The following is a 27,354-nucleotide window of genomic DNA, read 5'->3' as shown; positions in this document are numbered from 1 at the left end:
ATGGAAGGAGTCAAGGAGGGGAACAAAAACTGGGTACAAGAGGGTGCATAAAATACGGTTCACCTGATGGGGATTTCATAGATCTATCTCCGAGTAAATGTAGTAAGACTTATTAATGCAAAAGCTGCAGCAAGTTCAGTGTGAAAGGGATTGGCAATCATAATACAAAATATTTGTATGACATTTATTCAACTGTATATCGGCGGTTGAAGTCTACTTTGTACGCTTGAGACCGCTCAAACACAACGTTGGGATGCTTGACAACAATAATTATTGGGTACCAATTTTTCAAGTAGGAGTTTACACACTACTATTATAAATTGTACACTACACACACACTGATGTTCCTTAAGGAAATTCATCTCAGCATGAATAAATTTAATTGAATAGAGTGTTTTTCCTAATCTCTTTGTCCGGGCTCTTTGATCGTCATATTTTGATGGACGTCACCCGATAGGTCTAACCAGACAGGTGTTGTTAACATCATCCGTGTTTTTTGCATAGTGACGAACCCGTTAATACTATAATAAACCACCCCTTGCATTATATGGACTCATGAGGGCGACATTCTCTTTATTTAGTGGGAAAGTCGTCTTTGTCATGTTAATAGCCTCATTCGGCGACTCGCGAATGTCACATGTTACATTGGACGTTAATTAGCTATTGGTCACTACGATTGAAGAGCCATCAACGTCATTTCCGTTTTACGCTTACTCGGGTGCTTGTTTAATAGCTTTTAATATTCTTATCAATACATGAATATAATTTTTGAATATATCGCCCTACGACTGATGCATTGAACCACAGATGTCAAAGAAGAGGGATATAGACCTGGATCGTAATTAGTATCTTTGAAAAGAGTGGCATTGTATTCAATCAATAAATGATTATCTGCGTTGCTTCTTCTCACAACCGATTTGGATACCTCCAAGTTTCAATGTTTTTTACTTCACAAAATAAATCATGATCGAATTCTCGCAAGGCACTCATGAATTTCGTCACCCTTTCTCCTCAGCGACATCGTCATCGCTCAGAACACCAGTAGATTTGAGCCTTATGAGAATATTGTTAAGAGTTCAGGTTACGGTGTAGGGTGTCCATAGCGTAATCCAGAATTAAATGATACTGAATTGGGTCGGCACTTGTTGTCTGATGACTCTTATCATCAAACAAGTATGAAGAGATTACTACCGCGCGTAATTTTTTGCACGCAACTCTACATTTCACACATGAAATAGGGTGAAGACTCAACGAAGAATATTTTTGTCAAATTTGGTGCTTCTCTTACGTTTTTAACCTTGTTTTACATGTTTAACAAGTTTAAAAGCACTAATTATCTGCGTTGCTTTTCACAACCGATTTGGATACCTCCAAGTTTCGATGTTTTTTACTTCACAAAATAAATCATGGTCGAATTCACGCAAGGCACTCATGAATTCATCGTAGGCGTGTACATCTTTGCTTTTGAGAATTGCGAGTAACCTCGTCACCCTTTCTCCAAGTCCTTGGATATTGTTAATCTCGGCGACCTCGTCTTCGCTCAGAACACCTCTAGATCTGAGCCTTATCAGAATATTGTTTGTGTTTAGGTTACGGTGTAGGGTGTCCATAGCGTAATCCAGAATTAAATGATACTGAATTGGGTTGGCACTTGGTGTCTGGTCATCTGGAAAACAATTTAAAATAAATAACAGAACACAACGATGGTGATCACAGGGAACTTGGCAGATTTGGTCCAGTACTGGGCCAGTGTTGGGCCACACCTGGAACCGGCGATTGAATCAACAAAAGGACCTTTCGTGTGGTCCAGCAAAAGTGACACTTGGATTGGACCATATGTGTGAGCCGCTTGCAATGGGCCACATCAAGCCACTTTTGCTGGCCCAGAGCTGGTAGTACCACGAGCTGTCTTTAAGTTTTCATAAAAATTCTAATCAATCACCGGATGTGTTTAAGCTTATAAAAAGTAAATTAGATGCCGTTTACAAGGTTTTTATTCATATATCTTGGCCCAAAAGCATATACATATTTAACAGAATGTTTGAGGATTCAGGCTGACCACTGACGACATCGAATAGGTATGTATAAACTATAAAAAAAAATTTGTAATTTCACATGCATAAATCGCATTTGGTTTCATTTTCCGCGAGCGGAGAGTGTCATGTCATGCATGTCAGCTCAAGAACATGAATTATGAACACGATGTAGGACTAGGAGATATGAAAATAACATTATTTGTGGTAAATATGCTGACTGAATTTGAATCCACGATTAATGGAACAGTTTATTAAATCATTAGAAGACGCAAGTTCATTCTGGTGAATGTATGACTTGCATTGGCATGCCACCTTGCAATGCATTTTAGGTGTTCCACTCTTTTGCAAAGAAAAAGGTGAGAAGAGAAAGAGAGGGAAAGGAGAAAAAGAGAGAGGAGAAAAGGAGAAGAGAAATACTTACATTGCACATAGGCCCGTGCCTAAAAAACGGACATTTGGTTCGTAAGTAGGCCCTATAATTATATAGGCCCTAGGCTAGGCCTGTGATTAATTTTATATAGGCATTACTTGAAGGCGGGTCCTCGGCACAAAAACATGTGAAAATTACTGCTGGCCCGTCTACATGCCTATGAAGACTGACTCTGCTTACTTCAACATCGATCCATGCTTTAATTGCGAGTTTCAAGTTTTATAGGCCTAAATACCCGGGGGGGACACTCACATGTAAAGGTGGTACGGGTAAATTCTTAATCAGATTTCATTTGACAGCTTAACCATCGCGTATACGCGCGCGACGTCAAGCGTGTGCATTGGACCTTGTGCAAATAATACGCGCTGGACGGCTAGCAGTACGCTTAATTTGTCAAAGGGAATCTGAATATGTGCAGCGATCAAGGGTCCCTTTTTCAGGCTCTCCGGCAGTTCCTTAAGCCCCACATTTGCAATATGCTCCAGTTCATTGAGCCTCAAACTCTGACAACTGTAGCTCTTTAGCTAAAATTTGGAAATTTTAGCTCCAAAGCCTATAATTTGGCCGATTTTAGTTCACAGAGCCCCACAAATATGTTGAAATTTCAGTTCATCAAGCCCCTATTTTGACCCAAAATTAGTTCTTAGTTCCCAAAGTTTGGCGCTCCGCGCCGCACGCCCCTACCAAAATTTTAGTTGAGTGCCCCCCGGGCCTAAATGTCGCTTGTGTAACATTTAAAATTTTGCAAATTGAGTTTGCCCACCCCCTTTTTCATGTTTTTTGATAGTTTAAAAATAATGCAGCAAATGGCTTCAATTGGACATTCATTTTCAAACTTCTGTGTGGGGAACATCCCCCTCAGGCTCAGACACCTCCTGCGTAGTGGATAAACAAGTGGCCAGCCATTTTCGCTTCTGCTTTCGACATTTGTCAATTAAAATTTGTCCACAAAAGCCCCACAAAAGACTTCATGGACTGCTCATTTCACAAATTCTCTGCTTTTTCAAACTAAGATTTTACAAACTAATAGTGCAAAAATTGTCCACCAAATCGCTTCAATTAGGTCTTCATTTGGCAAAAGTTTCTTACTTCTGAGGGGGAACATGATCACATCAACCCTCAGATACCCACCCTGCGTCGCGCAAGTGCGACGCGATAGCCGCTATGCGGCAATTTTAAAATTTTAATTACTTTTTCTGAAATTGGGCTCTTGTTGGGCATCCAGTTTTATACGCCTTGCGCCTGGGTGTTTAGGCCTATTCTAGGCCTATTTTGAACTGCTTATTCTGAACCGCATACGGTACTTAATTATCAGGGATGCAAATTGTGCGGGAGCGGGGAGCACCGCTCCTAGGAAATGAGAGTCAAAATTGAGGAAATAATGCCATGGGAAGAAAAAAGAAAAAGAGGAAAAAGGAAGGGAGAGAGAAGAAAAGAAAAAGAGGAGAGGAGAGGAAGGGGGAAAGAGGAAAGAAAAAGAAGAGGAGTGAGGTACAAGATAAATTAGGGGAGGACTGTGAGGCAGTGAAGCTACTGAATGGAAGAGAGGAAATCTTTAAAGACACTGGTTGTGCAAAATTTGGAGGAATTCACAACATTGTTCAAGAAATAAGAGCAAAAAGAGGAAGATGTTGGTGTTAGAATATGGAAATGGGATATGAGGAAATTTACAATTCATCACCATAGGAGGTATTCAATGTAATTTAACAGGAAAGAAAAAAGTTGGATGAGGCAGGTGGAAACATGGCACATATCTGAGGAAACTAACAGAGAGGCGGCAATCATATCTGAGGAAATTTATAGAGAGGCAGCAATGAGGATTTTATGGGAACAAAAGTTATGAAGGAATTTAGTGTATCAATACTACTGCCACTGAGAAGAGGACAAACTGGAAAATATTGAGGAAATTTAAAAAGAAGCACCATATAGTACTGAACAAGTTGTGCTCCCTCTGACATAAAATGAAAGAGGAAATGGGGGGTAAAGGAAAATAAAAGGGGATATGAGCCTTTGTCCAACCAAAATTGACCCCAAACTAGTGTAAAATACCAATTTTTTGCCCGCTACGCGCGCACATTGTCCTCATGAAGCCTTTTTTTGACGCTTGAAGACTTAACATTGAGTCGCTCTAAAAATACACAATGTGTTAACATTCTCATCTTTTGAAGTACAGAATAAAGCTATTTTATGCATGGTACGATTGAGGAAATCTTGAGCCTAAAAACCTTGCTCCTGAGGAAGAAATCACAATTTGCACCCCTGCTTAATTATGTTTAAAAGCTACGGTATAGCGTTTTTGCATTTTGCAACCCAAATATCAAGTCACTTTTCAGGAATGCCAGCCGGGTAAAATGTGTGTAAATAAATTTTATCGCCATTAGAAGCTTTGTCCAAAAGTGCTGCTCAAAAACCTTAAAATCATATGGCCTCTTTAAATCTTAAATCATGACTCTTATTGCAGCCTCTCTGCTTATAGGCCTATGTATTTACATGTAGGCTTATAAAAGTAGAAAAATCCAAATAATATGTGTTTCATGCTGAAATGGCTTGTGGTTTGCTGGAGGTCATAGGTCAAAAACTATGGGTCGGGGGGGAACAAGCAATTTTGGCGCACATTCTTGGGGCGCCTTTTAAATAAAATGCTATAAAAGGCTTAGGAAAACAAGCGATTTTTGGTGGGCCGGTGGGGGGGCAAGCGATTTTTGGCGAGCCGTTGGAAATTTTACCCCCCAGGGGTGCTCATAATTATTGCACAGCCCCAGACAAGAATAAAGAATCGGAACATGTGTTATTTAGTGACTTTTTAAATAAATACCGCGGTACTGAAAATGATATGAATAAACATTTAGATGACCAAAATGTTTATTACTTTGTATCAATATTTTATTTTGTTGTTTCAGACAGGAATTGAGGAATATCACATCAGAAAGTATCGTGACTTGATCAACATCATTCACAGAGCCAAGTATGAAAATGGTTACATATGGTGACAGTGAAAGCAGACAATTGGAATGACTTCAAATCAACATCATAGATGTGTCACTATGTGTTCCAGTTCAAATGTTGTTAATTGAAATTGCATTGATTTTGCATATTTCAACCGTGACTATAGGAATACATGCCATTCAGACCAACCAGGCTAGAATATTTGCATACTAGTTTGACCAGTTTATGGTTAGTCAAGCTGGACGGACTGGTAAAGGTAGATGGACTAGCTTAACGTTAAGTCAATCCGGCTTGACTAGGTTGCTCGACTAGCTTCAAGTTTAAATTTTGCCACTCTGTGGTATGTGACCTCTGACCCAACTCTAAGTGGGGAAACACAACTGTCAACTGTCAGAGTCAACTACTGATACTGTACTACACATATACGCTGCACTGCAGAGCAACACCTCAAGTTCTTGCCCCAATGTCCTGGAATTAAATGCATCAAGATTTTGTAGAAGATGTCTTCCGCTACAATGTAAGTCTTGCTTTGATTATGTAAAGTTGCAATTATTATAATATATTACATCAGAAAGACCAAAAATATACAACACTGTGATACAACATGTAGGCCTGTGTACTATTTTTTTTAGTTGTATAGCAATACATGTAGTGCCAGCAATACACCCTAGATGCAGGCCCGTACGCAGGGGGGGTGCCGGGGTGCAAAAGTATACAAAAGTCCCAAAATATGACAATTTGCGAGCATAGCGAGCAAAAAAACAGGTTTTTTACGCTTTTTTGGCCAAAAAAATGTCCAAATTTTTGAGGAAAAGTCCACTTTTTACATAACCGCCCCCTCCCCCTTGGAAAAAAGGTCCACTTTTTCAAAATCAGCACCCTCCCAAAAAAAATTCTGCGTACGGGTCTACCTAGATGTGTACATGCCCTTGCAATTGGGCCTTGGCCCTAAAAGTTCAAGCCATGGCACCATATTTTACCTTTAATGATTATTATTATAAGCACCCTGGTGGTATTGATAAGCTTGTGGGGCCCAAGTTATCCAATAGTCCAAGTTAAATTAAGGGCTGTGTAATGAGCACTGAGCCCTGAGGTAAAATTGGGTAGGGGCAAGATTATTTTGGCCAGCCAAAGGGGGGGGGGGGCAATTTTTTGCTCCGATAAGGGGGGGTGACACCCCGGGTGAGGGCAAGCAATAATTGGCACACATTCATAAGGCGTTTTTTAAATAACATGCTCTAAAATGCTAAAAATAAATTGCTCTAAAAGTGGGCCTTGGTCGTAAAGTTCAAGAGCAATTTTTTTTTTTTTTATAGGGGGGTGGGGGGGCAAGCATTTCTGCCATTTGAAAATTCCCCCAGGGGGCTCACAATTATTGCACAGGGCTCCCCTTAATATAAATTTATCAAAGGCATAACATATGATGATGATGATTGTCAGAAAATTCAAAACAACCCCTGTTGCAGATTGCATTTTGAGCTTTATTTTACCCTTATTTTGTTCTAAACGATTGAATTAAAACAGGAATTTGGATTGAAAAACTAGCCCTATTTTCACAATTTTGACTTTCATGAACAGAACACTTGAATAGGTTTTTTAAGTACAGTGGCGGTGCCAGAATTTTTTTTCGGTGACATGGCCCCTGAAATTCACTCCCCTCCCCCCATGAAGGGGGAAGTGAATTTCAACAAATTTTGCCCAAAATTGCTGGAAAAAAAAATTCAAAAAAAATTTCAAATATGACTCATTTAAATATATCATACCGTACCTTAAATTAGCAACAACTTAGGCAAAAAAATGCTATGTGCATGGTCTGCAACCAATTACTTTTTTAAAGAATAACAACTGTGACCCAAAATCTACAATTGACAGTTTGTCAAATCCCATTTTAATTCCATGATTTTTTTTTATAGGCTCTGTGGCTGACGATGCAACCGTGAAGCTTGAAAGACTCAACGCCAACATACAACTAGTCTGAATGATTTCGTTCAAATACCAAAGGTAATTGAAAAATGTGTGATCGACAGCCTCATACTAGTTCTTTATCCTAGATCAAAATGGAGACATTTTGTATCAGAAGAAACCTCATATATATTCTCATAATCCCGGTGATATTTTAGACCTGAAATATGTTCCGTTTAGCATGTTTAGATGATATAAACTGGTTCTCAGTGGCGACATCAGGAATTTTTTTCGGGGGGGGGGGGTGAAAGGGGGGGAAAATCGTCTAAATTTGCACAAAATTGCTGCAAAAAGTGAAATTTTCTGTAATTTTAGTTCAAAAACTTGGGGAGTAAGAAAAATGCTCCCTGTATAGTGCTGCCACAGATTGGTTTTTGGGGGTGGCAAAGTGAATGAGTACAAAATCATCCCAAAAAGTGATAATTTTTCAGAATAAGTGGGGTGGGGGAAGAATATTGAGGGGGCAAATGCCCCGGTGCCACCAATGATGGTTCTATGGCCATTATGAAACACATTTTTGGTTCTAAATGTGAAAACTGCTTGTGCAATTTAAGACAGTATACTATATTTGTATTAAGTACTGTCCCTGATGGTGGACTCTAAAAAATGGTGTGGAAATACATGACCAACCAATATTTTGGAGGTGTAAGAACTTCTTAAAGCTTCCTGCCCGTTGTCATTTGTCAAAATTAAGCTCCCATTTTGAAACATAAAAAAAAAATTGTTGTTGGTTTAGGGATGAAATCAAAACTCGACAGGCGGTTGACCACCTGTCCTTTTGCTATTGTTCTAAACAATGGCACCTGGACAGAACCGCCAGTCAACCGCCGGTTGAGTTTTGATTTCAGCCCTTAATTGATGGGACTATTACAGAGCCCCTGAACTGACACGGAAGAAAAAGAACTATCTTGGGGTCCGACATAGTAACTTGAGGGCCCAACTTAGTAAGTCCGGCCCTGAGTTACTAAGTCGGGCCCCAAGTTACTATCTCGGGGCTACGAGTTACTATCTTGGACCCCGAGTTACTAAGTCAGGGCCCATGCCCAGGGGGGTCACTCCTATTGTGGCCTGTACACCATCCGCGATAATGAAAACGCGTAAAAAGGGTCGTTTTTCGTGGGTAGGCACGATACGCGCGTATCGCGTTTAGGGTGTCAAAACATGAAAAATTGGAAAAAAGGGTAGCAAAATTGCAATTTCTAAATACGCGGAAATGAAATTTAGGGTATGAAATTTGATGTTAGGAATGAAATCCCTGTTTAGGGTGTCGTTTTAGCCAAGGGTTAAATCCTTGTTTAGGGTGCTTTTCAAAAGTTGATTATCGCGGATGGTGTACAGGCCACAATGGGAGTGACCCCCGGGGCCCATGTTACTATCTTGGGGCGCTCGAGTTACTATCTCAGGCCCCAAGTTACTATCTTGGCCCCAAAGTTACTATTTCGGGGCCCAGAGTTACAAAGTCGGACCCAGAGTTTTTTTCTTCCATGTCACTTTGGGGGCTCCGTACACTATGTATTAAACTGTAAATAAAGTAAATTATTTTGATGATCCTGAATTTCGAATTTTTCACTGGTACTTTTTTCAGAAAACCGCCAGATGTGAAAGCGGAATATTCATTTTGCTAATTGAAGTTTAACTAACAGTAACTTTTTGCATAATTTGCTTTCAGGTGCTGCTGAAATGTGACCCAACTGTGGTAGGAATAGACTTCCAACAATTCCAACTCAAAAAGAAAAAAAATGCTGTATATCCTGCATACATCAGCTGTGCAAAATAACGAGTTAAGCTGTTACACAAAAAAGTCATGTGATTTTTGCCTGTCAAAGATGGATTTATCTGAATCATGCACATGAAACTTTTCTGATTTATGATTTGATGCACATGCAAAATGGATCCATCAAAACTTTTGATTGTGTGACTACATTATTGTGAATATGAGTGACAAACTCATTTACCTTCCAACTGTATAACCCTTTACAGACTATCCAATCTGCAACTGCATGTATGGTTAAATTAGGGTTGTCCGGCAGGCTGGACTAGCTTGAGGTTAGTCATGTCGGATCGACTAGTTTGAGCATGTTAGTCAAGCCAGCTGGACTAATGTTACATTAGTCCAGCTGGCTTGACTAGCGCTATGTTAGTCCAGATGGGCACCAGTTGGGCTAACTTAAGTCAATAACTAGTCGAGTGACTAACCTTAACTAGTCCAGCGTGCTGGACTAACATCAAACTAGTCAAGCGACTAAGCAAAAGCTAGTCAAGCTGGACTAAGATAGGTTAGTCATCCTTGTTAGTCCAGCAGTACTGACTAGTTTAAAGCTAGTCCAGGTGGGCACCATCTGCATGGCTATGGTCAGATCTTCATGGCTATGGCCAGATCGTTAAGGATCTGGAATGAGCGTTTTGAGCGTTTCGACAGTATTTTTTGTGGGACATGAGAGCACATCAGACATATCAAATTGCATTCTGAATACGAAGAATGTCTTTCTGATATCAAATAATTTTCATTTTTGAAATTCACGATATAATACACATTTTATGACAAATTATTAAAATTTGATATTTTTCACATTTTTGATATAATAACAGTCCTCGAAGTAAATTTTATAAATCTAATAATATATTCTTTAAGTGTATGTAGCTGGGAGAAAAAGCTATTTTTTTTTGGTGTTTTGGAAAAAAATCCATATCTTCAATACGAAAGGTCAAAATTTTCAATTGATCGTCGGCCTTTCATCCCACCTACATACACTTCAAGTACTGTTAAATGTCAACAATATCAATTTTTAATTATTTGCCATAAAATGTGTATTTCATTGCGAATTTCAAAAATCAAAATTATTTGATAACAGAAGGACATTCTTCGTATTCAGAATACCATTCGATACATGTATGTCCGATGTGCTCTAATGTCCCACAATAAATACTGTCCAAACGTTCATACCCATTCCCTTAAACGTAAAAAAAAAATTCATGGGCCAATTTTTTTTTTTATTTATTTTTTTTTATAAACTAAATAAAAATATCTAGGAGCCTTTTTTTTTCATTTTTTTGAATTTTGACCAACTTCACCAAAAATATTTGAAATTTAGGTGAAAATCAGGCTTTTTATGATATTTTTGAAAATTCAGCATTTTTTGACCATTTTTGGTGCAAATTTCTCAAAGTTGGTCGAAATTCAAAAAAATGAAAAAATGGCTCCTAGATATTTTATTTTAAAAAATTAATACAAAAAACAGTTTTTAATACGATTTACGAAAAAGAAGTGGGCCAAAAAAAAAGGTTTTTGGGGATTTTTTGTTTTGGGGATTTTGGGTTTTTTGTTTTGTGTTTGCTGGGAAGTATTAAGGGGACTCGATCTTTTGTGCATAATAGGGCCAGGGGATTCACTCTATCATTAAAAAAATTATTTGAAGACGTCAAAGAGCCCTAGGAATAAAAACTAGAGTAATTCACGCCAGATACAATTTCTTTATACGACAAAAATTTATTTTTGTAATCGATCAAAAAACAAACGTTTTATATCAATTTTAAATTTAGCCTGAATCCGTAAATATGGTACCTCTCGCCCTTTTTTAGGTCAAGGCTATTTTTACCATTATGCAGCGAACCATTGTTGAAGCTATTTCACATACATGTACAAAACATTCTAGAGAAAGAATGAGGCCATATAGTGTTGAAATATCTTTTGTTGATTTCGAATGATAATGTCATGAAGTCGTAAATTTTAAGGTCAAATTCCTAAAACCAAAACAAAACATTGCGACGCAGATAATTCCCGACTTACGCAATTTCATCATCACATCAGTGTCTTTAATATTTGTTTGAAACCTTTCCCAAACGTTCGTGCTATGTATGTATAAAACGGCTAATCTATCTTTACAAAACGCGTCTTTTTTTAGTAAACAAAAGGCTAAAGATGGCATTATGAGATTTATCTTTTATCATTACACTCCTCCGCTCAACTGCCACGGTGGCCGAGCGGTAAAGCGCTAGACGCGTAATCGAAGGAAGTTTAGAATCGCTGGTTCGAGTCCCAACGAGGCCTGTGGAAACTTTTTTTTTCTTCAAAATTCATGATCGCATTCCGAAATGAGTCACTTGTCGGTAAATCATGTATCGTATCCTTAAGGTTGGTCTGAACCCTGGAATTATGAAAACTTTCGGGCCTCATAACTGCTAAATTATTAGTCTAAAGAATATAAAAGTATACATTTTTAGAATGGAAATGATTTGATGAATTCAGCTGTGAGGTCCAATTTGGGCCCAAATGCTCATTTTTGGAGAAAATCCCCCAAAACAGGTTTTTTGGCCCAAATATTTTCGTGCAACGCGCACGTAACAAAAAATTGTTTGGCCAAAAAAAATTTTTTATCAATTTTTAAAAACTAGATAAAAATATCTAGGGACCTTTTTCATTTTTTTTTAATTTTGACCAACTTCACCAAAAATATTTGAAATTTGGGCGAAAATCAGGCTTTTTTATGATTTTTTGAAAATTTTGCATTTTTTGACCATTTTTGGTGCAAATTTCTTATAGTTGGTCATAATTCATAAATAATAAAAAAAACGGTCCCTAGATATTGTGTTGTAAAGAGTCAACTTGTGAGGGGACTTGTCATTTTCAAAATAACTTGAATTGATTTTGACTTGAGAAAGTACAAGCCGGGGGAATATAAGTTTGTTTGATTTTAAATTTTCAATTAAATTTGAAATATCTGCACTTCATTGAGTGAGTCTCCATTATTTCTCTGTCATCTGTAATCTTCAGGGAGTTTAATACGATATACATTAGGAGACCAAAAACCCTATTCTAGTAGGGGTTGTCGAGCGTTTATTATTATTTTATTATTATTATCATTTATTTATTTATTGAAGGCTAAAATTACCCCAATGACCCCCTTTTGTCATCAGCTTACACCCAATGACCCCCCCTTTTTTTTTTATAGAAATTTACACTCAGACAAACAAATAAAAATGCGCAAATTGTACAATTTTTACATTTTGTAGCACATTTTTGCCCAGAAAGTTATTCAATGACACACAATTCATGCAATTCTAATCCTTTCCATACGTAATGGCCCATTACATTTTCTTGGAGCCGCCACTGAATGACCCCCTTTTTTGACAAATAATCGCCTCACAGGTATGTCACTTTCATATTCGACTCAGGATTCGAGTGCCCCCTCCCGGTCAAAGGCGGTGAAACCACAAATAACTTAACTGTAAATTTTGGAGTTACGCCCTATAAGAAAAGGCACTTGAAACTTGATTCTGAGTTTAGCGTCCGCCGCCCGCGTTGTGAATTTTGTGCCGCATTTGAGATGTGAAATCTGAAAATAATTCATTTTTGTTCTACGAACCAGAAAGAAAATTTGTTGTGCAAAATTTTAAACCCCTTCAAAAACTATAGAAAACCTTAACAACTAGTGGAAGAATTCATCTAAATATTTGAGCATTAAAAATATACAGATTTTTGACCCTTGCTCTATCCAATTATTTCAACTATACCTTTGGGATACCAGGGTAGACATGATATATTTATAATTTAAGATAGGAGATACTATATATATAAAAGACCTATTTTTAACAAATTGGTGCCAATAATAATTATTTCAATGTTCTGCATGATTGTTATTTTTGTATAAATGAGTCAACCCCCCCCCCCCCATTTTTTTTCCCCTATCCTCAAATGTATACAGAGAGGTTACTACAAATTGGAGTGAAGAAGACTGATATACTTCGTAATACATTGAGTTTTAAAACTTGATTTAAACAAAAAGCAAGATAATTATACTTTTATAAACGTTTACCGGTATGTGTAGGCCTATTTGTGACATTTGAGACCCAAATAGAATGAACAAAAGTGTCTTAGCATTGATAAAAGGCCGCGTATAACGAAACCTTGAAAATAATGAATAATGAAATAGTTGCTTCATTACGAGCTGAAAAAAAGGACGATAAACTCGATATCAAGTTTCAAGTGCCATAGCTCAAGCTATAACACCCTCTAGCCTAGGAACACCCTATTCTGAAATTTTGAATAAATATTAAATATTTTGGTTCTCGTCCTCTCCCTCCTCAATTTACGGGATTTGTCAGATTTTTTTAAAGTAGATTTTTCAACTTTTTTAAAACTTAGGAATAGCCTACTTTACGAAAACTTTATAGGCTTACAAATATGCCTAATATTAGAGAACAAATATCACTTCCAAGAATTTTTGTGGTAATCTAGGGATTTATCCGGCCTCAGAATGTCACATTAAAATGAAAAAAAAGGGCTTCCTCATTTGCTCTAAAAAGACCGAAAACTAAGCCATGCTAATTACCGGGGCTAATTTTACATTGAAAAAAAAAAACCTCCCTGCCTCATCAATTCATGAAAATCCTCTGGACGAGAACCAAAACATTAATTTTACACGGCCTATGGAAAGTTATAGGCTTATTATCAGTTTGAAGCTCTTAGGCCTAGGGAGAGAAAAATAGGCCCTATTAGGTCTATTACTGATACATGTTGTAACGTATCATGCATAGGCCTAGGCCTATTTAATTTAAAGACCTACTTGATAGACGTAGTACTAGTATTTACTATTTGGCCTTGGCCTACTATTTAATATATTCATATGGAGGCCCGACATGGCATAGACCTAGCCAGTTGGTTAGGCCCAAACCCGGGGCCCAAAGAAATGATAGGTAAATTATACTGAATAAAAACAGAATAAATATTATATAAAATGCTTTAAAAGTTGTATAGGCCTACCTCACAAAATTAATTATACGCGAAGCTCAGGTACAAAATGGTGAGGGTCAAATCTGGACCCGGTCCGTAAATCAGTAGGCGCTAGAGGATGGTCTAGAAATCAAAGGGACATGAAAAATTATTTTGATTTTTTCCCTACCAATAGGATAGAAGTATAAGTTGAAATTTAAACATGCCTAAATATTCCTATTAAATTGTCACAAATGAGCTAAAAATAGTAAAATCACTGTAAAAATATTCCTTCATACAATATTTATATTCACTTTTCAATAATAAACAATAAAATTTAATCTGTTAGCTTTCATTTGGTACCAAATTTGTAGCCACACACCAATATTTGAAAATAAAATCAAAGTTCCCGCAAAAGTTGCACTTCCACTAAAAACATCAATTCAAATAGTCCTAGCCCCCGGGCCTAGCCTAGACTCCCGGCCTAGACTAGTCTGAAAACTGTATTTAATTGATTGTTTCGCCAGTGTGAGCACGTCACCCACCCCATGTGGACCAGATAAAGTGAGCGCCAGTGCTGGGCCACACGAAAGCCCGGCCAGCGTTGGGTCAGCTCTGGCGACATCATGTGGTCCATAAGTGACACACTATATTGGACCAGTTGTGACCGACTTGGTCTGGTCCAGTGCTGGCGCTCACTTTATGTGGCCCAACCCTGGTCCAGTACTGGACCAGTGCAAATGGGCCCTTTTACTGGTCCAGTGCTGGTGGGTGTTTGCTGTGATGATGATGATGATATTTTCCTGTTTTGCCAAATGAACATCTATAGCCAAATCCAATCCATTACTTGAAACTTAGTAGCAATAAAATCAAATTTGTAGGGGCCTATATTTTTGAGAATTATTTGAGGGAAATGGACAAAAATGTGCAAACTTGCACATTTTCTTACAATTGCAGTGACACAATTCAGAGACTTGCCACAAGTCTAAGCATAAATAAAGCAAAGTATAAGCGAAAAAAATACTTTTAATCTTACTATTGTATGTAAATCTTAATAATGATTATATAATCGAATAGAACATGTGTTTGCTAAAACTTAAATTAGACTTTGTACAAGTCTTTACCCCTTCATTGACACAGCATACGAAACACATCATAAAAACACGTTTTTTGCCCTTGTTTCCAAATTTTGGCCAAATATTATAACGGACTTTCATGGCCAGTTAGTTCCAATCCAACTTAAGGATTAGGATTGAGCTATCTCTTATTTGTCAAAACAGGACAATATTTTTTCAATCCCCAAAAATAATTTTCTGGAATCAGGGGTAGTATTATTTCTGATTATCTGCAAACAATAATGCTAATTTTCTATTGGTCGAAAGTTGTATTTTGCATATGCAAATGTATGGCGGGAAATTCTATTGAGATCGGAGGGGTGGGAGTGGCAAGATTGGTAGGTAGCAGTCATTGACCGTTTGCACATCACAGACTTCAGTCGCTGGCTACGCCGTTTCAATTTGGATATAGTGTTCTTCTAGAACTTTGTGTGATTTTTTGGATTTTCGAGTCTGATTATGTCGAACAGAGAAGGACAAGCTCCAGTAGTAGCAGGCCAAGTTCATCAAGAACAAGGTGAAGTACAACCTATTCAAGTTTTAACTTTAGCGAGTATTTCTGATATTATTAAAGCTGAAGTGGGTGGCGTCAGAGAGTATATAGATGACGCATTAAGTTCAACTAAAAATCAAGTTCTTGAATCAGCGAGAGAGTCGGCCAAGGCACATTTCAAGTTCAGAGGTAACAAGCTTCAGTTTGAATTCAACGTCCAGGTTAAAGAAAGAATAGACAGGGCGTTGGAAAAGTTAGAGAAAGGTGATATTTCCTTCGCTAAAGCAGAGCTGAGGGCTGGTCTAGAAGATATTAAAACCAGAAACAAGCATATAAAATTGGCTGATAAGAACGAAAGTTGGAAGGTAGTAGATGAATATAAGGCGGAGGAGTTAGCAGATAATTCAGATGATGAAAAGAGAATCAAGGCGGCTGTCAGAGCCGCGTCAGCAAAAGAAAGAAAGCCTAAGAAAGGTCAATTCCGTAGGAATGCCCCATACCCTCAGAGCCGTCGTCATGAGACTTATCCCAATCCTCATAGTAATTTTCGTGGCTATTTGCAACAGAATAGATACCCGTATTCAGGAAGCGGTGTCACCTTTAATACTACAAGGAGGGGAGTTCCCAAACCTACTGACCAATGTTTCAGGTGTGGAGAAAAGGGGCACTGGCAGTATAATTGTCAAGCAATTAGACAATTCAAGCCAGATTACAAACAAGGCCAGTGAAGCTGATCAATGTGCAGGTAGGCACATATTTTATAAATTTGGTGGATGGTAGTTGTTTAATGTTTCGTGTATTGTGAATTAAAGAATCGAGCGAGTGTAACGCGTGATAATATAATAATGAAATGCCCAATCGGTGTTGTCATAGTTGAACGCGTGAGTGACGATCGTTTTATAGGAATTTTTGTTTCTTTATCGTGTATGCACGGGACCGTGTAAGCGGGTTTAAGCAGTTTAAGTTGTGATTTATACGTCGTATGACTAGTTTTGTTGAATGAATAATAATTATGTAACCGATCTATAAACCCGAGTTGGGAGTTTTTGTGTCGAAGTTGGTTGGTTAGGTGAATAACCGACGTGGTTAAATGATTGTTTTCTCGGTGGAGAGAAATCAATGATTTTTATGTAATCTTAATACGGATGTGTTGTAATACAAGTTAACGAAAATGCCGTTTGTTCCGGGCGTTGGTTATTATAGATTTTTATTTTTATACATTTTATATAGCTCCATCTTATGGGTCTATGACTTCAAATACAGCAGGTATTTTTTCACCCGGACTTAGTGCAGGTCAAGAAGCGGGTCATTCAACTTCAGATATTTTTTTTCAGCCGGGCCAAACAGAGGATTGGTGAAATTACAACATGTTCTTTCGGCTGGGGACACTGATTTTAGGTACGATTTTGATTTCTTTTTGAACAATTTTTACGAATACGAACAAGGCAATGCTGAACCTATAGTGCGAGGAAGAATGAAGGCGAACATCGCATTTTGGAAAGAGATTGGAGCACCAGTTGACATTCTCCGTGTTATTGAATTTGGTTATGTGATCCCGTTTTACAATACTCCTGAGCCAGCAGTTTTCAGGAACAATAAATCAGCTCGTGACAATTCTGATTTTGTTTCGGAAGCCGTTAATGATTTATTATCGAAGAATTTAGTTGTTGAATTATTTTTACCGCCTGACATTATAAACCCTCTTTCAGTTTCTATTCAAAGTTCAGGGAAGAAGAGGCTTATTTTAGATCTTCGTTATATCAACAATCACGTTTGGAAAACGAAAATTCATTTCGAAGACTGGTCTGATGCGTTATTATACTTTAAGAAGAACAATTATATGTTTTCATTTGATTTGAAATCTGGGTATCACCACATAGACATTTATCCAGATCAATGTAAATATCTCAGTTTTGCGTGGGATTTTGGGACAGGTTTAAGGTACTTTGAGTTTAGAGTCCTACCCTTCGGGTTAACTTCGGCACCTAGAGTCTTTACCAAAATAATTCGACCTTTGGTTAAGCATTGGAGAGACAAGGGATATTTTATTGTAGTGTATTTAGATGACGGTTGGTGCACTGCACCATCATATAGTGCTTGTGAAATCATTGCTAGTTCTGTTAAACAGGATCTTTTGAAAGCTGGATTGGTCCCTAATTCAGAGAAGTCCGTCTGGACGCCATCACAGAGGATTGATTGGCTGGGACTTACCTGGGATACAGAGAAAGGTTTGTTGAAAGTAATAGAGAGAAGAGTGAATAATATCATCACATGTATTGATGGTCTTAAGGGTAAGCTACCTTATATTACAGCTCGCCAGTTAGCTGAGTTTGTAGGGAGAATTATATCTCTGATACCAGTATGTGGACACGTTGCACAGCTAAGAACTAGATTCTCGATCATGACGATTTGTGATCATCAGACACACTGGGATAAGATATTCAAGGTTCCAGGGGACAGCCCTATTATTGAAGAATTGTTTTTCTGGAGAACGAACCTAAGAAAAATGAATAACAGATATGTGTTTGAATATTCGTTACCACAGGTATTACTGTATTCAGATGCCAGCCACAGTGGCTGCGGAGCATGGACAAGGGGACAGGATGATATTATAATCATGTTTAATCAGAGTTGGTCGGAACAAGAAATCGGTAAGAGCTCCACATGGAGGGAATTGAAAGGCGTGGATTTAGCGCTGAGAGCGTTTGTTCCTAGATTACAAGGCAAGTGTGTGAAAGTTTTCTCAGATAATATGGGTGTTGCAGCTGTGATCAAGAAAGGAAGCATGAAATTGGATCTGCATACATTAAGTATTGATATAGCATCTTTTTGCAGAGAGGAGAACATAGATCTCCATGTTCAATGGGTTCCGAGAGAAGAGAACACCCTAGCAGATTCTCTAAGCAGGGAGATAGATTTTGATGATTGGGGAGTTTCCCAGAGTTTCTTTAATTTTATGGATTCTTTGTGGGGTCCCCATTCTGTTGACCGTTTTGCAGACAATCAGAATGCGAAGTTAAGGTCGTTTAATTCAAAATTCTGGTGTCACAACACTAGCCAGGTAGACGCTTTTGCAATTTCATGGGCAGGGGAGAACAATTGGTTGGTCCCACCTATATCTCTTGTTGGTCAAGCTGTTAAACATGTGAAAGTTTGTAAAGCACAAGCATCGCTTGTTATTCCCCACTGGCCATCGGCACCGTTCTGGCCTGTCCTGTTCTCTAAGGATAGTGAGTTTGCCAAAATAGCTGTAAAAGTGATCAGGTTTTCTGACCCCGCTTTTATATTTGTTCAAGGTAGAAATAAGAAATCTATATTTGGCTCAGCAGAATTCACTAGTGAAGTAATTTGTGTAAGATTGGACGGAAGAAGGTAATCCTGAAGTTTATGGGATATTATGCTCACTGGAGCTAAGATAATTATATAGCTCATTGGAGCTGGGATATAGCTCACTGGAGCTAAGAAATAGCTCACTGGAGCCAGATATTATATAGCTCACGGGAGCTTTTATGTGAATACATACGATAGCTCACTGGAGCAGAAGTTGGATGTTTAATTCATCAGAATTTAAATTCACTGGAATTTAGTATGCCTGTTATATAACTCACTGGAGCTTTAATGGTTCACGATCACGGGGCTTTATGTATATACGAGCGTTTTTGTTTAATGCATTATAGTTCACTGGAACTGATGTCAGATTTTTCTCTCCGGAATTAATATTCACTGGAATTATGTAGGCATAGGCCTAGTATAATATTATATGAATATATGCAAGAAATGAATTTGGTAATGGATATACCAGTAATAAGATAAATATTGGATGGATGGACGGATGTGTGTTTTCCTATTTTTTATTTTCAGAGAGAATGCATTCCGAAATACAATAGCTCACGTTATGGATGCTTCGAGGGCTGAGAGCACAGTCAAGAAGTATAAGCATGCCATTGCAACTTGGGAAGTCTGGTGTAGACTGAATAAAGTTAACTCTAAAGAAGCTGTACACGAGGATATCGCAAGGTATTTTATTCATATGTTCAACGACAATGCTCCTTATAGCAGGATTGAAACGGCATTTTTCGCAATTAAATGGCATTTTAATTGCTGTCTAAAGACATGTATGAATAATCCATGTGAAACGCGTTTTTTACAGCTGTTAATGGATGGTCTGAAACGCTTGTTGGCAAAGCCAGCTGATAATAGAAAGGAGCCTATTACAGCAGACAATTTACGTTCTATTATTGATAAGTTTAATCAAGATAATTTAAAGGATTTGAGATTGTGTACCATGATGCTTGTAGCATACGCAGGTTTTCTGCGATATGATGAATTGTCGAATATTAAGGTTTGCGACTTAGAGTTGTGTGATTCACATGTAAAAATCTTTATAGAAAAGAGTAAGACGGATCAACTTAGAGAGGGAGCATGGGTCATAATTGGTGCGACCGGTAAGAGTACATGCCCAGTTGCTATGCTTAGGAGATATATGGAGTGCGCAGGTTTTATCGGTTTAGATATATCTCAATATCTATTCACATCAATTACTATGCTCAAATCTCAAAACAAATATGTTGTACGTTCTAGAAAATTATCTTACTCAAGGTGTAGAGAGATACTCAAGGAGGCATTGGGAGAGATTGGTTTAGATGCTAGCAAGTTCGGAGTGCACAGTTTGCGTGCCGGGGGTGCATCGGCAGCTGCAGCCTTCGGAGTACCTGACAGGTTGTTTAAACGTCATGGACGTTGGAAGTCAGATTCCTCTAAGGACAGGTACGTGAAGGAGACTATGTCCAACAAACTCCTGGTATCTATGAATTTAGGTATATAAAATGCAGCTTATTGTTATAATTATGATGTTTTGCCTTTTATAGGGCCTACTTCAGAATGTGAAAATAGTAGACCTTTATTCAATTAATTTGTAAATATGAGATCCCGGTATGAGATCTTAGAACGTAAAATGATGTATATTAAATATGAAAGTCTATATTATTGCTTCCTTTGCCCGTTCTTTAGTATTGACTAAGGGGAGACTACTGAATTCGTCGTGCAGTCCGGTGTTCCCCTAAGGACCATAAGGTCGGTGTGTTATGTTGTATATATGTGCGCAAAAGGAGCGATGAGTTAAATAGAAAATCATTTATTTTCGGCTGAGCATGCGCGAAAGAGAAAATAATGCTAATTTTCTATTGGTCGAAAGTTGTATTTTGCATATGCAAATGTATGGCGGGAAATTCTATTGAGATCGGAGGGGTGGGAGTGGCAAGATTGGTAGGTAGCAGTCATTGACCGTTTGCACATCACAGACTTCAGTCGCTGGCTACGCCGTTGAATTTATTTTTATTACAAAAACTTATCACTGACAAGTTTTTGCGGAGTTATTCTTTTCAGTTTCAGTGGAAGTGGAGGATCACAACAAGAAAACTTAAGAATGAAGAAGGAGCTGTTTGCAATGGAGTTTTGGAAAATGAAGAGTTGGGAGGTGGTGAGTGGTAAGGGCGTAACTTTGGAATAAGTAAGTATACCATCGGGTCATGTATGTGCTGGTGTTCACTGGAACCATGAGCATCATACCGCCCTCATCAAGCGAGCCAACTACTGAATTCGTCGTGCAGTCCGGTGTTCCCCTAAGGACCATAAGGTCGGTGTGTTATGTTGTATATATGTGCGCAAAAGGAGCGATGAGTTAAATAGAAAATCATTTATTTTCGGCTGAGCATGCGCGAAAGAGAAAATAAACGAAACCTTCTACAGCTGTAATCCCGCATAATAGTAAAAGGATTCTGATACCTACCACTCCTATACCAGGGTGATGATGCTGTAGAAGTACCGGGTACATTGATAGAACTATGTTCGGTGGTATCTGCGTTGTTAGCATTGAAACTGGTGAGTTTTGCCGTAGTTTTGGCGCCTGTGGTTCCTTGCAGTTGTTTGACATGAGGAGATGACTTGTCCATGATGTGTGTAATATACACATCCATAGCACGTGGGTCATTAGCTTCCCTTTGGACGCTAAGGGTTGCTATAATGCTATCAACCTTGTCGGCTTTGGGAGTTAGAACAAACCGACAACTTGCGTTTCCGAAACCATTATTAATACTCTCCCCGTCTATGTTCTAAACGAAAAATATGACAAAGGCAGATAATTAACTTGTGTGTTTCCAGCTGTTCGAAGGACTTGAAGACGAGCGATGGCTTGTGCCATATGTGGAGAGATAGTAAGGCAAAGATTATAGAAATACACTAACAGACATATACAAAAACAAAAGAGTTGTTTCAATTCCATGAATTTCATCATCATCAATTTCATTTTCATCATCGTCACTAGCATCATCATCATCATCATCATCATCATCATCATCATCATCATCATCATCATCATCATCATTGACAAATAGAGACACATACGCGCATTATTATGTTATAAAGGAAACTTACTTTAGGTGTTTCTTGTATTTCCCATACATCAGTACTGTTTTTATCCTTGACAGCTCTCAGGTCAATTTCCAGCTTATCATTGTATCTACAAATATCATACACCTTTACCACACTATCAAGGCAAAGTGTATTATTTGCCTTTGTCATATATTCCTGCACAAACTGCGTAAAAAAGAAAAACATTCTCGAGTTATGATTTTAGTTTACAAAGTTATTGTTTATTTTGATATTCGTATACAGGATGTCCCTGAAACAACTGTATCGTCGAAAATTTAATTGTTTGGGCATGTTAACGCCACAACTTTTGACTTTGAATTTTGACAATTGACCGTACCGTTCTTGAAATATAATAATTTTACGAAAGTCCCTCATTTTCAAGCCTTTCCACGGATTCAAATATCAATAGAGGATCTATTAGTATAGCCAGAGTGCTAAGGCAATCTTGATTTAATAATTCGTCTCTAAGCCCTCGCGCGCATCAGTAAAATCTCCCGTTTTTTGCGTTATTCCCGACATTGTCAGACGTCAACATAGCCCAAAGCGGAAATCTTAATTAAAAAAATCTCCATCTTGACCACAGTACAACCTCCCTGAGAGTCAGTGGCGTAGATTTCTTTTTGACATTGGGGGGATGGGGTTGGAATTTTTGGAAGTTGGAAGTATAGTGAATCCAGCACCTTTTAGCAAGAGAATTTTTAGCAAAAATGTGCACTTTTGGAGTTTAAATGGCCAAATATTATGAGGTTATTTTGGTCAGAACCCACATACAGGTGTCAACAAGGGGGGGGGGGGGGCCATACAATCACCCCCCTGGCAAAATATTGGCCGAAATAGCTCAAACCTTAGCTTTGCCTTTTAGACCATGTGTTTCCTATTCATTTACCTTTACATCAAAGCTTTTCAGTGCATATACTGTCAATCCAATTTCCTTTGACCTTTGCAAGTCAACAGGAATAAACGGCAGAATCTGTACTCGTAGTTTACCCCCTCCCAGCCAACACCAGACACAGAAATGGGTAACTCGTATCTTCACTACATCCTTTGTTAACAGTACATCTGGACTGACACCTCTCTGACCGTCAAAGTGTGGGTGCCATTTTGCAATACCTCCTGAAAGAGGTCAAAGGTAGTTTTGTCACAATTTGTATTAGGATCTCATTTAGTGAGTCAAAGGTCATTGTTATGATCGATCGTATAGAGGGCGGCATTTCATAACAACTTTAAATATCAAGTTGCCATTATCGCTTCCCGCGATTAAATTAAATACAACGCACCTATCTTTAAAAAATGAAAATGACAAGATGGGTTTTTTATAGTTCACTTTTATATTCATATTAGATTTGTGTTCCGAAACACGTTCGCAACAGCTCCCAATTGGAACCAATCGTGTAAGAAATCTGCAGTATTCGGAGCAAATGGGTACTTGCAGAAAATCTGAATACTACTGGTCGACATGCTCGAACATCGATCAGATAAGAAATCAGAGTTGTCATACGCGGTGATATAATTTACAAATCATGATTTATTAAGGCTCTTCTAGTTGTTTCATATATACTTCCAATGTTTTGTATAATTATGTATATTATTTGCTTCGATATCTTAAAACATTTTGCCATAACCACCTACCTGTTGCCTTTGTCCAGACTTCGAGGTTCTCCAGAGCCAAATCAACTGCCGCATGTTTCACAGTCAATGTCACAGGTCTCAAGAACTGAAGCCCATCAGGTTCTAATCGCACTATTGGTGCAATAATGAACTTGTCGCCTAGTGGTGGATGGTCGGTCCCTGGTGAGACGATAGATAGCGTTATCTGTATTGGCTTGTCCAAGGCTCCTGGTGGAATGTTCAGTTGTGCGATGTTGTCATCAAAGGATAGAGTGCCTCCTTCAGGTCCGATGAGTTTAGATATTTGATCTAAATTTTCTGCTACTTCGAAATTATCTCTTGGTGTTTTAATAACTGCGAAATCCATAAAAATGCACGAGACCAAGAGGAAAATATTAAAACATAATAGTGGTTTTAAACGACACGATAAGAAAAACTAAGTCTCCGGCAATCAGCAATAACAACATTATGCCTTATATATAAGGAAAATAATTATCAAGAACGAATCACATGGTTTCATAGTGACCATAAAAACGAATAAAACGAATAAAATATCCGTCTCTCAACACGCGATATTCAAAATTCCCGGGCGCTGAAATTTTCTAATGCAATGACGTCCTAGTATACAATGAAAACTGACGACAATTGAGCACAAATAACTATCACGTCATTGCACTTAGACAATTAATTTCGGCGCGGGAATTTTGAATATCGCGTGTTGAGAGCTGGCTGTTTAGGCATAATGTTATGACTACCGGAGACTCCGTTTAAGGTGTAACATCTACCGTCTAACCATACAATCTCTGTTCCTCTTTTACACTTATAGTATCGCGGAAGTACCACATCGTGGGAGTACCACATCTTTTTACCCTACAAAGCACCATATTTGTAACTAATGATATGTAATACGATCATTGTTTTTGACATAAATCCTACCTTTGTGAGAATTTTTAACCTCTTGCTTCGCCGACGGCTCTGAAACAAGCAAATCTCCAGAGCTTCCACCGGTAACACTATCACTAGTCCAGTTCCTAACACAGGCAAGAGAATCAGTTACAAATCATCATTACCATCATCATCATCAGCAGCAGCAGCAGCAGCAGCAGCAGCAGCAACAGCAGCAGATTAATTATTATTATTATTATACAAATATATACTGCCATGAGAGGTTCTGGTTAAAACTATGGGCCCGAGGTGAGATCAATAGAATAGTACTGCGCCCCTCAGGAAAATAGTATTAATTGATCTCAACGAGGGCCCATAGTTTTAACCAGAACTTCGAACAAAGGCAGTATGTATTTGTTTTATATACTTCATCAATATGTTCTTTGTTCATTGATTGGTTAAAAGAAAAAAACGTTTTGACTCTCCAGTTTCTATCCTGAGTGAACAGCGCGACCAATTTAAGCAGAACCTATATTTTGCCCTTCAAAAAATCGAATAGGCTAAAATCGGGCTAACCAATTACAGCAGCGCGAAATCACGCTATGGCAGATTCGCGTGCGTGAACTGTTCCGTCGCATCAAATGCGCGCACGCGGAAGGCATGGTCAAAAGTACTATTTACGGCTTGGAGGTACTATTTACGGCTCATCCGGGACATTGCAAATACTATTTACGGCTTAGAGGTACTATTTGCGGATAGGAGTACTGATGGTAGAACTATTTTTGGTCATGTGATCCACTGTTAACCAATGAATGAACAAGAATATATTAATGAAGTATATAATAATTATTATTATACTTTAAATTAAGCACCGATAAAAACTTATGTACCCGACCTTTTTTTCTTCTTTACTTCTGTCAGTTCTCTAATGATCACCTCATCCATTGTGTCACCTGATGAACAATTCACAAGTGCCTGTTTCAAATATTCCTCCGACGTGTCTAGCTGCTGCAACCGATGACTTGCCTAGATAAAATACATCTTAAAATGGCATTTCTATGTATACAAAATAACGATATAAGTTACAGATATGTCGTGAAAGAAAGAAAGAAAGAAAGAAAGAAAGAAAGAAAGAAAGAAAGAAAGAAAGAAAGAAAGAAAGAAAGAAAGAAAGAAAGAAAGAAAGAAAGAAAGAAAGAAAGAAAGAAAGAAAAAGAAAGAAAGAAAGAAAGAAAAGAATGAATGAATGACCCAAGAGTGATTCGTAAATGAATTGTGAAAATCAAGGTTGCCAAACTGAATTTTGAATCTGTCAATTGAACTCTGAATCCAAAAACCACCCAAAACCAATGGGTGGTTTTTGCACACATCTCTCGCAAACAGGACGTCAGGAGGTGACAGCAACAGTAATGACGGAATAAGTCCTACAAACGCAGAAATGAAGTTGAATGGGCACAGAACAAGAAAAAAGAATACAATGTAATAAAAAAAAAAGAAGTCCGGCATACAAAATAACCCCCACGAAGTCCCCGAAATTCTAATACCTAATATACAGTTTAACCCACTCATTTGCATGTAAAACTTGTCCTATGTACCAGGTAAATCTAACTGAAGGAATTAAAATGATACACAGGGTTGTTTTTAGTTTTCTCAAAATCACTTTTCATGGACTTGGGTGGGTTTTGTATTCATGTATTCAATTAAAAATTAAAAATTGACTCTTTCTCTGAGTTGAATTGGTGGGTAAGTTTCCTTGAGTTGTAACTAATTTACAGGCATTAGGGCATCAAGCCTTTTTTGCTTAAATGTTTCGACTAAACTCAACAAATGCGTGGCTGTCACTTAATGGAATAAGTTTACTTACAAGCCCAAAAGCCATGAAAGGTCATTTCTGAGTGTAATCAAAGGGTCTAGCCTGAAAAACAGCGTTTTCAAAATCTCTTTGTGTTACATTAGAATGATACATGCACGTTTGATTATATAAATGTCACCTACCACACCGTGTCTAAATAATGTCTTGGTATCAAGCGGGTTTATTTGCAGCTCTTTTCCACTGTAAATTAACGCCGTTCCAGGATCTTTTAACCGAAGAAAGCACTCGGCAATATGTGAATATATCTTCAGAAGCATGTCGTCTTTTTTCTGGATATCTTTGGTAGATGAAGGTTGAATTGTATCCAATAGTTGTAATGCCTATATGGATTGAAAGACAGAAAAATAAACACATCACAATTTATCCAGCACTCTAGCAGAATACACAATAGCCCATTCAAATTAAGGGAGATAAGGGGTCAACCCAGAGGTTGATTCAATGTAATCCCAGCATGCAGTATGTTATTATGGGCAATGTAATAAAGGAGCCATTTCAACACCATTTCACATTCAAATTTATGTACAAAATAAGAACCAGTAGTTTTGATGGAATATTCATCGCGACTTTTATGTTTTGAATTGATAATTGGGTACGGGTGATGTTTGTGGATAAATTGCTACCAAGAAAGTTAAAAAGTCGTGTGTTTTTAAAACAATTTTAGCTATTTTAAATGCTTGGGAAAAGAAGGTGGAACCAGCAAAGTTTTCTTGCACATGCATGCATGCAGACACATAGCTTATCTTGTTGTATAACAACCTTGACCATGCACAGCAGGAGCCCCAGTGTGATATTTTCTGAAAATAAACCATGTGTTTCTCAAACATGCTGTCAGTGGCTGCAATGTATTCTGGGCTTACATTTAAACAAC

General features: G+C 38.0%; 2 protein-coding genes and 1 long non-coding RNA gene across 3 annotated transcripts; 2 read left to right on the top strand and 1 right to left on the bottom strand.

Annotated features, from left to right (window-relative positions):
* On the bottom strand, positions 1-26,800 carry LOC140150486 (uncharacterized). Its single transcript, XM_072172509.1, has 8 exons — positions 26,609-26,800; positions 25,509-25,639; positions 24,665-24,759; positions 23,750-24,082; positions 23,007-23,233; positions 22,124-22,285; positions 21,480-21,801; positions 1-1,666 (listed from the first exon to the last, which is right to left on the bottom strand). Exons 1-8 carry the CDS (start codon positions 26,741-26,743, stop codon positions 1,350-1,352), a joined length of 1,722 nt encoding a protein of 573 aa, XP_072028610.1. The 5' UTR covers positions 26,744-26,800; the 3' UTR covers positions 1-1,349.
* Positions 5,568-9,101, top strand: LOC140150485 (uncharacterized). Its single transcript, XR_011858796.1, has 3 exons — positions 5,568-5,929; positions 7,326-7,413; positions 9,044-9,101. It is a non-coding gene; the product is annotated as an uncharacterized lncRNA (long non-coding RNA).
* On the top strand, positions 17,506-21,404 carry LOC140150484 (integrase/recombinase xerD homolog). Its single transcript, XM_072172508.1, has 2 exons — positions 17,506-18,342; positions 19,553-21,404. Exon 2 carries the CDS (start codon positions 19,587-19,589, stop codon positions 20,514-20,516), a length of 930 nt encoding a protein of 309 aa, XP_072028609.1. The 5' UTR covers positions 17,506-18,342; positions 19,553-19,586; the 3' UTR covers positions 20,517-21,404.
* Positions 26,801-27,354: the final 554 nt, after the last annotated feature.

This window comes from Amphiura filiformis, chromosome 4 (genome assembly GCF_039555335.1).
Source record: "Amphiura filiformis chromosome 4, Afil_fr2py, whole genome shotgun sequence".
Taxonomy (NCBI): domain Eukaryota; kingdom Metazoa; phylum Echinodermata; class Ophiuroidea; order Amphilepidida; family Amphiuridae; genus Amphiura; species Amphiura filiformis.
Note: the sequence above shows the minus strand (reverse complement) of the source record. Positions and strands in the feature narration are given on the sequence as shown.

Excerpts from the sequence above, each read along its gene's own strand:
- LOC140150484 (XM_072172508.1), top strand. The coding sequence starts at position 19,587 with ATGGATGCTTCGAGGGCTGAGAGCACAGTCAAGAAGTATAAGCATGCC.
- LOC140150486 (XM_072172509.1), bottom strand. The coding sequence starts at position 26,743 with ATGCTTCTGAAGATATATTCACATATTGCCGAGTGCTTTCTTCGGTTA. Across the intron at positions 25,640-26,608 it reads CATTATTTAGACACGGTGTG|GCAAGTCATCGGTTGCAGCA; the intron begins GTAGGTGACATT and ends TATTTTATCTAG. Across the intron at positions 23,234-23,749 it reads AGTCTGGACAAAGGCAACAG|GAGGTATTGCAAAATGGCAC; the intron begins GTAGGTGGTTAT and ends GACCTCTTTCAG.